Here is a 14,016-nt window from a genome sequence, read left to right on the forward strand (position 1 = left end):
TGAGGACACTCCTTGTACTCCACTATGGGACCTGAGCTATTCCATGTTCTGTGCCACAAGATTCCATGTATTCATACAACTCACGCGACCAACATTGGGGTTCTGCGCAATGCGTGAAACATGATGCAGAATTCCAAATCCTAAGAGCTTACAGTAGCTAGCTGGAAGTGTCCTATATGAGTTTTAGAAAAGGGAAAAATAAAAAGCCAGGCACGGATACTACCCGAGATTTCCCATCGGTGACTTCTCACCGATCACAATAACCTTGGGTTGTGCCGCAATATCCAGCCGAAAGGCTGCCTAATCACAAAGTTAAACAAAAAGCCTTTCGGCAACCAAGCTGAAGTATGCGTGTCCTGTTCCACCGCTGTATGGGGTATACTCAACATTGGTGCATAGAGCACGTCGAGGTCCCACCAGCCTTCAGCGCCTAAGAGTGATCATATACCATCCGGCCCACGGTTGGTCACGTTAATCTCCACTCGGCAACGGCCGTTTTCAGGAAAGGATCGCAGTGTCTCCAATTCCCTTTTGCTGGTTCAGTGTTCAGCATCATTACCCTACCCACGGACCAGGTCGAGCCTGGTAGGATGAATATCTAGCAAAATTACCTGTGTTGTGCAACAATGCTCCCTGCCCCCATTAATCGACCGTCCTAAGATCTACAGGTCGGAATTATGCCGACTCAGATCACCTCCTGAGAATGCAAGGCAGAGCAATACTCCTAGAGAATCCGGAGGTCGGTGGATCTGTCGTCTCCAACCTGTAGTGACCAGCGGAGTAGCATATACTTCACTGTGCGAAGTGGCAGGTTGATATCAAATCAAGCCAAGTATTCGTGCTTTTTGAATACGAGATGCTTACATAGCTCATTCGAGTTCTCCTTCCAGAGCTTCGTTAAGATTCCTATTTCAGTCATGGAAGGATTACGGACCGCTCGAGCTCGTTTTGCACTACTGCAACCACTCTAAATGCCCGCCGTTGACACTATCGATGCGCGGAAGCTTGACTATTGCTGATCAGCTGTCACCCTCGTCTGCACCACGCGGGAATACTTCAGGGATGACGGAGCAGACTACACAAAAGTCGCGTGTCATAGAATGCCATGGTTATAGGATCCATATATGATCATCGTCGCCCGCGGTGGACTTCGTAGTAACCTTTCCATAGCGAAACGGTTGAAGCAACCCCAGACTCGCATTGATGTACAGAGACTACGCCCAAAAGAGGAGTCTAACTTCTGCTATACATTATAGTGAGATTTGCTAAGTACAGTGCTTTCGCCGTTGCGGCCAATAACCATCCTCCAGCGAACTCCCATAAGGATGTCCAGACTGTACCTCGAATTAGAGCAAACTTCGCTTGCCATCATAGTTCAGACCTCGGTAATTTTCCGGGGCCCAATTTTCACTATCTGAAGAGAAGTCGAACAAATCACACCGGGTCAACTAATTAGTTTAACTTGGACCGAAACGGAGAATGCGCCATTTTATGACTCTCGTTTTAATGCAAGCCCTCGAACCAACTCACTGATTGAAGGCCGAGAAAAATTATCTGAACCCCTTCGGTGGCTAGTATTAGTACGAGTCAGTCTCAGAACCCAACGAACTCTGTTTACGACGAACTGGTGTTTGGGGGCCAATTTCTCCTCCAGTGATACCAATGTGACGGACTCCTTTTTTGCCGGTGGAGCGCCGCCGTTGCTTCGCAGATAGCGTGATTTGATACAGCCAAAAGTTGACATAGTCTAGGCCGCTTCAATAGTTACAACTTATAGGAACTAATGTCATTGAGTGGGGACGCGGTCAAAGTCAATGATATTGCCAAGGATAGCACCGAGGACTAAGAGTATTCCGTAGTCTCGATCCTGATGCCATTTCGCACCGTCAATTAGGGTTTGTTTCAGTTTGAGTGGGAAGCTGGTTACATGTATCGCTATATGAGAATACAAGGTACGCTCCCTACCGCATCTCTGTCGGCAGCCGATATACGACCAAATAGACACGATAATTTACAGACAATTACTGTGAGAACTCGCGGTTTCGAAATCCGCCGAGTTCAAATCAGAAATCAAATAATGATAATCATATTGGAAATAACATAAGTCCGTTAAGTCACACGTGACTGCCCCGCGGCCTCGTAGATTGAATGGATTACCGGCGTCAGTTTGTCGATCGGTCAATCAACGTAGGCACGTGGTATACCTTGCCTATATCCATCCCTGTTAATTCATTCGAGCCAGCTATTGAGCTCTGTGGCGTATGCACATCACCCGGTACGTCCTTCCTCATCTATGGCAACAACGGCAATAGTAGCTAATCTGACTACTAGTGCCTCATACCGTAAACCAACGGCCTTCTTATCGTGATAGCTGCATACTAAACGGTATGTCAGGAAAATCTTTGGCATCTCCCACCTTCCTAGGCTTGGAAGACCTCCATGTCTTCATTACTGGTGCTGCTGGCGGAATTGGAAAACAAGCGGTGCGAGAATTCCTAGGTACGTTGGCTTTAACTCATGTAACTGTGCGATGTTCGATTGGGTATACCGATCTCTTTCTTTACCTCGGTCGCACTCCAGCGCATGGAGGACCATAAGTAGACTGTTCTTTTCACTTCAAGATGGCGATTAAGTGTCTACATGACTCTATTGTATACTATTCCCGTTACACCATGCCTTCATACGGTACACGCCGGAGAAGTGGCATGGCCTAAATCCCATCGTTGCTGTTGCATCTCATGTATTTAGTCTTTTCCATAAATGGCACATTCCATGATCTAACATGATATCTATATAGATCAGGGATGCAACGTGACAGCACTGGACATTCAAGCCTTGGAGGTATCAGATATACAAGGGGAGGCTTACTCCCGGCTACACATCCTTAAAGGTGACGTCACGGACGAGGAATCCGTCCGAGCCAATATTGCGCAGGCCAACAAGCGATTCGGGCCTGTCAACATCTTGATCGCCAATGCAGGTATCACAGATGAAAGCAAAGACTACCCTATCTGGGAACTACCAGTGGAGACATGGGACCAGACGTACCGAGTCAATGTCCGAGGAACATTCCTGACAATCAAGCATTTCTTACGAGCAGCACGAGTGTCTCAACAGACGCTTGGTAAAGAACTGGATAACCTAGCTATCGTGTTAACGGGGAGCGAAACGGGCAAGTTTGGTCAGGAAGGCCATGCCGAGTATGCATCTGGGAAGGCTGGCCTGCAGTATGGCTTGGTCCGGAGTGTGAAGAATGAAATAGTTCGCCTCAATAGCAAGGCGCGAATCAATGCTGTTGCACCTGGGTGGGTAGATACGCCCTTGATAGAGGGCAGGCTTGATGACCCGAAGGAGATGTGGGCTGAGGCCGAGGCTACGTATGTTTATCACGTTCAATTCCCTACCGCCACAGCTTATAGATCCTCGCTAACTAAAGTAGGGTACCTCTCAAGAAGATCGCAAGACCGGAGGATGTAGCCCGTACGATGGCTTTCCTGGCCTCTCACCGCGCGGCGGGGCACATATCAGGACAGTGCTTAAGTGTCGACGGAGGAATGGAAGGTCGCTTGATCTGGAAGGAGAACGAAGCCGGCAAAGAGACAAAGAATCAAATCACTCACTCCGAGTCGAGTATAGTCCAATCAATTCCAAGGGCTGTATCAAAGCTCAAGCAGAACAAAATCCGGATAGCCGTCTCCATTGACCTAGACGCAGTATCCGGATGGCTAGGGACAGGTAAGCCATCTTTTCCATTTTTAAGCGATCTACAAATGCTAACCAACCCCCTACAACAACCAGGTCAACACCCCGACAACATCCTCGCGGACTACTCTTCCGGATTCTTTGCTGCCAAAGTTGGCGTTCCCCGTCTCCTACGGATGCTCAAAAAGCTCAACCTAGCCGATCGTTGCACCTGGTTCATCCCAGGCCACTCTGCCGAGAGCTTCCCCGAGGAAGTGCAACAGGTAGTCGAGTCAGGCTGCGAGATAGGACTTCACGGCTACGCCCACGAAGGAGCATACCAATTGACAGTCGAGCAAGAACGGGACGTGCTAACCCGATGTATCGACATTGCAACCAAACTGACAGGCAAGAAGCCCGTCGGATACCGCGCACCTCTATACCAACTGCGCGAGTCAACATTAGACCTACTAGAAGAGTACGGATTCGAATACGGTAAGAGCTCCTTCCTTTTCCACTCCGACAATCCACCTTACTAACTTAATTCAAAATAGACGCTTCCCTAACAGACCACGACTGCCACCCTTTCTTCGCCCCAAAACGTCCACCCCTCCAACCCATCAATTTCTCCCTCCCCGCCTCGACCTGGATGCATCCCATCCCACCTACAACGGAAGACCGCCGGCCCCTCGTCTGCGTCCCCTGCAACTGGTACATGGAAGACATGACTCCAATGCAGTACCTTCCTCACACGCACAACTCACACGGCTACATCGATGTGCGCGTGGTCGAGAACCTCTGGCGGGATCGATTCCTGTGGATTCGTGAAAATGAGGACAAGCCTATCTTCCCCGTTCTGATGCACCCGGATACCAGCGGCATGGCGCATGTGATTGGGATGCTGGAGCGGTTGTTGACGTGGTTGAAGGGGTGGGGGGATGAGGTTGAGTTTTGTCAAACGGGGGAGATTGCTAGATGGTTTAGGGATAAGGAGTTAGGGAGTAGTGGGAGTTCGTAAGGTACATTGCTTCGAATATCTAAGATAATTACCATTTTGGAACATTGATAAACTGTAAGAGTTGCTCATTAATTCAGGGATTTGAATTTATTGTTTTGTTGATACATCCAGTTATTCCAGCTGAATCTATTTATTAAAGCACATTATCTCAATGCTGTGTACAAAGTGCATATAATATGTCCAAGGAAGAAATATTAACAACAACGCCAATACCCATAATCAAGCGAGAAGAAAAAGTCATGTTATCATCATCAGTCATCACTCCATATCTTCAAAAATGCACATCCCCTTTGATTTTTTTTGCTGATAATCCCCCTTTTTTTTAGTAAATTTACTCGTAGAGATCCATGTCACCACTGCCGTCTTCCATCTCGGCTATGGCTTCATCTTCACTATCGAGCATGTCTTGATCTTCGTCAACCGGGATCTCATGGTTCGGCAGGACGTCGATACGACCATCGCGCATGATGACACGAGCCACCTCGCCGTCAACGATGCTTCCACGGAGGATAAGAATAGCGAGACGGTTGAGAACTTCGCGCTCGATGATGCGAGCCAAAGGCCGAGCGCCATAAGCGGGCGAATAGCCTGCGTCGCCGAGGTAGTCTTTGACCTCCTCTGTGCATTCGATCGTGACGTTCTTTCCGTTTTGCTCCAAGCGCTTTTGGACTTCGTCCAGACGGAGGTCGACGATCTTGCGAATTTCTTTCTTGGTGAGGCGATTGAAGATGACCGTACTGGAGATACGGTTGAGGAATTCAGGAAGGAAGTAGTCACGGAGGGCGCCCATGACCAATTCACGAGTTTGAGGATCGATCCGTCCATCCTTAGTGGCGGGACGAGACAGGAATTCGGCACCCAGGTTGGACGTCATGACGACGATGCAGTTCTTCGCGTCGACAATTCTGCCTTGACCGTCTGTGACACGTCCGTCGTCCATGAGCTGGAGGAGAACCGTGAGGACCTCCTTGGCTGCCTTTTCAACTTCATCGAAAAGAAGAATGGAGAACGGGCGTCGCCGGAGGCTTTCTGTCAGCTGGCCACCAGCATCATGTCCGACGTATCCCGGAGGCGCACCGATCATACGGCTCAAAGAGTGGCGTTCCTGGTATTCAGACATATCGAATCGAATCATAGCCTTGGGGTCATCGAAGAGGAACTCTGCAAGAGCCTTCGTAAGCAAGGTCTTACCAGTTCCGGATGGACCACAGAAGAGGAAACTTGGCGGCGAGTTAGGGTTGCTGAGGCCAGATCGCTGGAGTCGGATTGCATTCGATACGGAGGTCACAGCCTCCTTCTGGCCGACGACTATCTTGGCGAGGTGCTTCTCCATGTTCAACAACTTGTCCTTCTCAGTGGTCTTGAGTCTGGTGACAGGGATACCAGTCCACCGAGCAACAATCTCGTTGATCTGATCGGGGCCGACAGCGTCAGCGAGCAGTGTCTCTCCAGCGTCTCCGGAGCGAGCACGTCGTTCTTCATCCGCTTTCGCGCGATCCACCTCGAGTCTTTCGATCAGAGCTTTGGTCTCCGGAATGGCATAGTATTCCAAGTCAGCGGCGGTCACTGTATCCCCGGACCGTTCTGCCTCATCTCTCTTAACCTTGAGGGAGTCGAGCTTGATCTTGGCATCCTGAATGGCCTTGCTGCGCTGCTTCTCGCTTTCGTACTTCTCACGCAGCGGGCGCAGCTCCTCAGTAACATTGGCTGCCTCCTGCTTGGCTGCCTCCAAGCGAGCTCTAGATGCGTCATCTTTCTCGCGCTCGAGGGCATGGATCTCGATTTGCAGCTGTCGGAGCTTTCTCTCCAAGTTATCCAAGGCCTCAGGCTCGGACTCACGTGTCACTCTAACAGCGGCAGCAGCTTCATCGATAAGATCAACTGCAGAGTCGGGAAGTCGACGAGCAGTTAGGTAACGCGAAGCCAGTGTGGCTGCGGAAACAATGGCACCATCGAGAATGTTGACACCGTGATGCACTTCGTACTTCTCCTTCAACCCACGGAGGATAGAGATAGTTTCGTTAACAGAAGGCTCCTTCACTAAGACCTGTTGGAAACGTCGTTCAAACGCCTGGTCCTTCTCAATATACTTCCGATATTCGCCTAGTGTCGTGGCACCGATACAGTGCAGTTGGCCTCGAGCCAACATCGGCTTCAGAAGATTGGCGGCATCCATGCCACCCTCACCGCTAGAGCCTGCACCCATGAGAAGATGGATTTCGTCGACAAACAGGACGATTGTTTCTTTAGATTCTTCGATCTCTTTGAGGACTCCCTTCATTCTTTCTTCGAACTCACCCCGGTACTTGCTTCCTGCAACCAATGAACCGACATCGAGCGAAAGCAATTTGCATTGAGCCAAGTTTGCCGGGATATCGGCATTCACAATTCGGCGAGCCAACCCCTCCACAATGGTGGTCTTTCCGACACCAGGCTCACCGATGAGCACTGGGTTGTTCTTCGTTCGGCGACTGAGGATACGAATCACTCGACGAATTTCTTCCTCGCGGCCAATGACAGGGTCAATCTTGCCCTCTCTTGCGAGGGCCGTCATATCAATGGTGAACTTTTTGAGGTTCTCATTCTCGCTTTCTGAGTCGGCTGTCTTGGAATCTACCCTCCTCGTACCGCGGATTTGCTGAACGGCAGAGTCTAGCAACTTGACGTTGGGAATGTTGGCATCCGCCAATGCTCGCTGGACCTGAGAGTCCTGGGCGACGGACACAATCAAATGATCGATAGCAACGAAGCTGTCCTTCTGGGTCTTGGACAACTCGGAAGCTGACCGAATAACCTTGGCTAGTGCTGGAGAGACACTAACGGATTCGGGGGGAGGGTCTTGGCTTGGACAACGGACCAGGGTCTTCATGAGAGCGCGTTCGAGAAGCTGAGGGTCGCCATGGGCGCGTTCAATGACTTGGCGGAAGAGAGGGGCCGAAGAGGAATCGTGTGAGGGGTGTGCCGTAGCTTGTTGGTCTTTCGATTCATCTGGAGAAGGATTTAAGAGGGCCACTGCTAGGTGAACGGGGAGAATCTGAGAATGGGAGTATTGTTCAGCCAAACTGCTGGAATCCAGCAGGGCCTTGTTAGCTCTATCTGTGAATTGAGCGCCGTTCATGGTGAAACGGGTTGATCAGTTGTGTGTGTTCGAATAGTGTGCAGGTATGTAAGGTCGTTGAGGTAGTTGAGGTGATTGAGAGAATTAGAGGGGTATGTTTAACTATTATTATAGTTATCTGTATGACTGTTACACAAAAGAATGGAAATGCTGGTGGTTGGAGCTCGCCGATGTCTATATAGCTTGGTGTTGGGCATCCTTTTCAACCTTCCAGACCCTCCATGACGACACGAGGAACTTCCACCGCCTTCCAGAAGCACCTATAAAAAGGAGGGGGTGATTCTTGGTCACTGACGTCACGTGGTGTGTGTGTGGCCTGACTGTAGGGGCAACAGCCATCTGGACTCTTCCACACATGATCCGTACCAATTGGACAATTCTGGGCTATCCATACTGCATGTGTTGTGCTTCCTCCGAGTATACGAAGGTAGTACCGGTAGAACTAGTGACGCTAAGTTGTACTAGTAGTTGCCTGGATGCCTGAATGCCTGAATGCCTTCACTGCGAGGCAGCCTGAGATCTCACTTGGATCTCGAGCCATCGATAGCTATGTATGTATATGGGCACATCAGCGTTACTTGTCAGTACACGGTAAGATACTGGAGCTTCCCACCATGTTCAGTATTTCTGAGTACCTCCAAGTACCCACCCACTCCAGATAGGCCAATGATCGGTCGGACTGATTATCAACCGGCGATGATGATTGGAAGAGTACTAGTGGTAGGTCTCCAGTACTACTACCGGTCAACTCTGCCCACCTAACCTAAAACTTGACTGAGGTCAGCTTCTTTTACCCCCACGATGGGATGAATCGTGATCCGATTGAATGCGATTTAGGCCGTCCAACAAGGGAGATATTCGGGAGACAATACTTTACCAGTTTGGTCAACGATTAGGGACACAGGATCACCCGCATTGGCACGATAACTTAAAATATAACCAATGCCATCCGACCACCGGCGCAATGAACCGTCTTTATGGACCGCGATCGATCTCCATTGGATGTTTCACACGCATCTGCCATTGGGAACTAAGGTTACTAGTCCATGACACATCATGACTACGGACGAGAATTCAATCGGCATGTTTCCCATCACCATAGACGCCTTGCGTGGTCTGCACGATGCGCGAACTCTTCTCATAATACCGAATGGTAATGAGAATCTTTTTTATTCTCTCTTGATATCTCCCTTCTAATTTTTAATTATTCTTTTTTTCCCAACTCTGTACATTGAGAGATTTTCGGGGGTCTAGTCCATCCATACTAATCAATAAAAGTCCCTCATCTGGCTCGATCTCGATTCTTAATTAATTATTTTATGTTTTTTTTTTTTCGGTTTTTCCTCTTAACCGCCTTGGTTTTTATATTAACTCCAAGATGTTAAGATCGTCGACTCTCGTTCCTTTTTCTTTCTGTCATCCCACTTTTTCCCTATCAACCCCCCTGTCTTCCCTCTCTCTCTCTCTCTTTCTCGGTTTTTTCTCTTCCATCCGCCTCGTCATGACGTCAGAAGTGGACACGGCCCAAGTTGCCCTGGATTTCGACGGATGGGATGACTTCAGGCAGCCGACAATGTTAGCATACTAGTTCTTCCGAGGCATGGCTGACTGTCCTTGGAACCTTGATCCCCCTCTCCAACGCCGTTAAGTAAGTACTAGCCCGTCCTTGCATCTTGCATATCCACTTTTTCTGCCCTCAGCGCAGGAGCCTCGTTATGCGCCCGTGGTTCAGGAACTGGAGTCCACTTCGTGTCTTGTCTAGACCTTAAGTGGCACCCGCTGCGCAGGGGATTCGATGGGAAAGGAAGGCAACGCGGCGGAGCGTCCGGTAGATCGTAATCCGAATTATCGTAGAGAGAGGGGGCATTTACCTGATGGAGGTACTATCAATGAAAGCCATATCCATACTGCCTCGTACTACTCTGCACCGGTGTCAAAATCTGTGATCGGAGAGACAACCTGGTTTGTCCAAGTGGATGTGAATTAGTATAATTATCGCTGTTTCAGTGGGGAAGTAGTGGTCAAGCTAAATCTGCAAGTTATCATGCTGCTTCTCCCTCGGTTTGCCATCCATGTCGTAGTCTCTCGTTGCACTTGCTTCTTGGGGAATAATCCTCAGGCGTAGTTTACTTTGTGAGAGTATCTCTGCTAATCAGATCCATGAGAATTCATTTTGGATTTTATTTTAGTATCTTTCGTCAGTGGCTAGATACCATCACATATACATTATTTTACTTTTGAATTTTTCATTTTTGATTCTGGGCCACCTCATCCATCCTAAACCAACGGCCCTATGAAATTCTTTAAGAACCCACTCGTTCCTATCTCTCGTTTCCTGGTTCCAGTTTTCTTTTCCTTTATCGTGTTCAGTCTCAGTCTTTATCGATCTGAGTCGATCCTGATTTAGAAACATCTTCTCTCCATTACCCATACCGACTGGATTCTCATCATCTTTTTCCAATCCGGTGTACTGCGTCCCGGATCATCCCCCATTCTGTGTAAAATTTCAACCGAGAAGAAGACTGGATATCAGTAGCTACGCCTGTGGTGAAAATCCCTGGCAGTTGGTGTATCACTCCATATTGCTCAAATTCTCCATTTGAATCTTTTCATCACCATTCAAATAGATCGTGTCTGTCACAGGCACACATAAGTGCAAAGATGTCGCAGAAGCCCATCTTCGTCGCTACTCACCCCCGCGCATGCTCAACAGCATTTGAACGAGTACAATAACCCTTAAGATCCCTCCTAGTCCAACTACATGAATCTAGAATCGCTAATATTCGCAGGTCTTCATGACTCGTCGGGATACCATCCAGTGTATCCATGAGCCATTTGGCGATGCTTTCTACTATGGCCCAGAAAGACTGGGTACAAGGTTTATGGACGACGAGAAGGCCCGCCTAGAGAGCGGCTTCAGTCAGTCAACCTACAAGACGGTGATGGATAGAATAGAGCGTGAAGCTTCTGAGGTCCGACCCTTGCTCTTTTCCCTTTTCTCTTCTTCCTTTCCTTTGGCTCGTAATGTTCCTTCCTGACAGGACGATGATGGATCGACCTCAATGGCATTTGGGATGCGTATGAGGTTGATGTAACCACTGTACCCTGTTTGATCTCAAGCAAATCTGCATGGGTTGTTCCGTCTGGACTTCTGCGGATGCCAGATGGGACACTCGGCCCTTTCCCATTTTTCTCACTTATCCCACCGAAGGTGTCGGATCTCAATTCCTATCTCGCAAGTGAACCACGACGATTATCTCTTGTTATTCTTCTAAATTGTCCCGTCGTGGACTTCAAGGCGAGTCACTTACCGGATCACAGGGCAAGAGAGTTTTCATCAAGGACATCATCCACTATCTCCTTCCTCCAAGCGGGAAGCCTGCCAGCATTGCGCCATCCCTACTTAGAGTGAAGCGTGGTGTCGGCACCGAAGCCAACGGCCATGCTAGCAACGGTGTAGAAAGCAACGGTCATGTCGAATCAGGGCAAAGCACCAAGCAGACGTCCCAGTACCCGTATCCCACAGAGCCAGAGCCAGGTAATCCCACTGTGATGCCCAAGGAACTTCTCTCCAAGTTCCACTTTGCCTTCCTCATCCGCGATCCCCACTTCAGTGTCCCTTCATACTACCGCTGTACCATCCCTCCCCTGGACGACGTCACCGGGTTCTATTATTATGATCCGGCCGAGGCCGGGTACGACGAAACCCGTCGGACTTTCGACTACCTGCGAAGCGTCCGCCTGATCGGGCCTCATATCGCGACGAAGGAGCAGGACGCGGACGAGATCGACAACAAGCTCAGGCCCGTTCTCAACGGGGTCGGTGAGGCACACGAATCGGCGGAGATCTGCGTCGTCGATGCGGACGATATGCTCGAGAAGCCGGGCCCAATGATCGAAGCGTTCTGCCGTAGCGTGGGTATCGACTTTGACCCGTCTATGCTTGAGTGGGACGACGAGTCCGAACAGAAGCAGGTGTGCGAAGCATTCGAGAAGTGGAGAGGATTTCACAACGACGCCATCGAATCGAGAGGGCTAACAGCCCGGAAACATGTAAGTCTACAGCAACAGCAACGTCTGAACAAGGGGTAGTAAACAGTCACTAAACCAGATTCACCAGGGCCGTCCCGTGAAAACCGAAGAGGAATTCGACGCCGAATGGTGCAAGAAGTACGGCCCAGAGGCCGCCGCCCTAATCCGTAAGTCTGTGGACGAAAACATGGCGGATTACTTGTATCTTAAGCAGTTTGCCATGAAAGTGTAAGTTGAGAGGAAGAGATGAGGAGGAATTTAAGTTGCAGGAGAACGGACAGGAGGAATCCACTTTTTATTATTAGGTTTTCAGGGTTGTTTGCTTGTCCCTTCAATGCCGGTGATGATCATGATGAGATCTTAGCTCTGATGACGCCATTTGATGCTCCGCGTTCATTCGTGTTGTCCTTTTCTTTTTGGAATCTCCTTGCGTCGGATCCTGGGTTTTCTTGTTTTTATTAGTGTCGTATCGTGTTGTATTGGGAGTCTGAGTCTCGTCTTTGTTACAGAGTTGTTTTGTTATTTTGACCCTGCGTAGAAGTCCGAGTAGATCGAGGTAGGGGTATCCGGAGTATATCAAATGCTTCCATGGAGCCTCGCAAGACTACAACAACATACACCATAGATTTAGAAATTATAATCTACTCGACTTACTCCATACTCTACAGTATTTGTCTAATATTCAAAGTTTATAATACTATATAGAGCGAAACCCCAGAAAGACCGATGCATGACATTCATCGTACAGTACCTATCATGCACGTGCCCAATCCAACCCAGTCTGCAACTACCTTACATATAGATTTTCTATGAGAATATCGCACACACGGCCCCACCGTGCTGTAGAAACAAAAAGAAATGCCAAACCAGACGTAAACAAACGAAAGAGAACCACCTACACCACGCTATACCTCACGGCATTATACCGCACTGTAACCGCCTCTGGACCCCGATCCTTGGAGCGTGTTGACCACCCGACGGAGCCAATCCTGGAAGATATAAGGAATATCCCGGATAGTGTCGCCGTGAGGGAGGAGATCCCATCCCCGGGCGCCGTAGCGGTTATAATTAAGCCAGGAGCCAAAGATAAGGTAGGCAGCGATGCAGAGGAAGAGACTGCGTCACATTATTAGTACCCATATAGATCAGCGGTAAAGGAATGAACATACATAATGATCAACCAAGTAAAGAAACCCCAGTGACTGGACGAGTCACCTTTCTTTTCTTCCAGGTAATGATCACAGGCATACTTGGTCCTCCAGTTCAGCTTGAGCACATACGAGTCGTCATCGGCCTTTCCGAAACTCTTGAACTGAAGACTGTGCGACCGGTCTTTTTCCTCGTCCGGTGGCTGTTCTTTATCGTCTCCGCCTTCTGCGCGTCTCCGCTCGGCCTCTTTCTTCTCACCATCAGACTCATCGGTCGTCTTCAGACCTTCTAATCCCGACCGTTCGGGATCGCATTGGAACTCGAGCACCGCGCCCGCGTCTTTCTGCTTCCCCTCATCGTCGACGTAGTTGCCTCCGGAGAGTTTAACCAGTAGACCCTCCTCATCCGGGTCGAGCTTCTTCAACCGGGTGATTTCGGGGTCTTTGCTTCCGTGACCGAGATGCTCGAGTCCAACGATAGGGAAGGCACGGCTTGTTTCCTCGGAGCCATCGACCGGGTATTTGTATTGGAATCCGCAAACTTGGATATAGAATAGTTAGTATTGTATGTTATGGGTTAAATAGGTTGAATGGTTAGGAATATGACAAATATCCGGGTTGTTAAGTCTTCGTATGAAGCAAGAGAAGAGAAAAAAACATACTGTTCTTCGATGTCCCACACTTCAGATGGCCCTTAATCGAAGCCCCCTTCAAAATGTTACATATGTTCAGTACATAAGTGGTGTTCACGACGTGTTCCTCTGTTTTCTCAACGTTGTAGAGCGAGTGTACGCCGCCCAGCTCACTCAGGTCGTACTTGTACCCATCGACATTAATATGGGCGCAGTCGAAGCCGCTTGCGGCGCTTAGACTCGGTAGTAGGGCGGAGGAGAGGATAATCGAGGAGAGGCCTGCGGGTATTCGCATGGTGTAGATGTGAGGGAGGGAGGGTAGACGAAGGGCGCTGGTGTCGTCGGTGTACTGTCTCGTCACGGTTTGGTGATAACAGTGTTGGTGTG

The 14,016-nt window shown here is 49.3% G+C and overlaps 4 protein-coding genes across 4 annotated transcripts; 2 read left to right on the forward strand and 2 right to left on the reverse strand.

Moving 5' to 3' along the window:
- Positions 1–2,640: 2,640 nt before the first annotated feature.
- On the forward strand, positions 2,641–4,801 carry AO090005001210 (SDR family oxidoreductase/polysaccharide deacetylase family protein; the record flags this gene model as incomplete). The annotated part of the gene is made up of 5 exons (XM_023232735.1): positions 2,641–2,740; positions 2,798–3,377; positions 3,440–4,176; positions 4,236–4,695; positions 4,777–4,801. The coding sequence occupies 5 exons, from the start codon at positions 2,641–2,643 to the stop codon at positions 4,799–4,801; spliced, it is 1,902 nt and encodes a 633-aa protein (XP_023089271.1).
- Positions 4,802–5,030: 229 nt separating this feature from the next.
- Positions 5,031–7,817, reverse strand: AO090005001209 (ATP-dependent Clp protease ATP-binding subunit; the record flags this gene model as incomplete). The annotated part of the gene is made up of 1 exon (XM_001818109.3): positions 5,031–7,817. The coding sequence occupies one exon, from the start codon at positions 7,815–7,817 to the stop codon at positions 5,031–5,033; it is 2,787 nt and encodes a 928-aa protein (XP_001818161.1).
- A 3,024-nt stretch (positions 7,818–10,841) lies between these two features.
- AO090005001207 (uncharacterized protein) lies at positions 10,842–12,193 on the forward strand (the record flags this gene model as incomplete). The annotated part of the gene is made up of 4 exons (XM_023232746.1): positions 10,842–10,895; positions 11,139–11,870; positions 11,938–12,077; positions 12,163–12,193. The coding sequence occupies 4 exons, from the start codon at positions 10,842–10,844 to the stop codon at positions 12,191–12,193; spliced, it is 957 nt and encodes a 318-aa protein (XP_023089270.1).
- A 576-nt stretch (positions 12,194–12,769) lies between these two features.
- On the reverse strand, positions 12,770–13,924 carry AO090005001206 (autophagy-related protein 27; the record flags this gene model as incomplete). Its single annotated transcript, XM_001818107.3, has 3 exons — positions 12,770–12,965; positions 13,019–13,538; positions 13,660–13,924. The coding sequence occupies 3 exons, from the start codon at positions 13,922–13,924 to the stop codon at positions 12,770–12,772; spliced, it is 981 nt and encodes a 326-aa protein (XP_001818159.1).
- Positions 13,925–14,016: the final 92 nt, after the last annotated feature.

Source organism: Aspergillus oryzae, chromosome 1, assembly GCF_000184455.2.
Source record: "Aspergillus oryzae RIB40 DNA, chromosome 1".
Taxonomy (NCBI): domain Eukaryota; kingdom Fungi; phylum Ascomycota; class Eurotiomycetes; order Eurotiales; family Aspergillaceae; genus Aspergillus; species Aspergillus oryzae.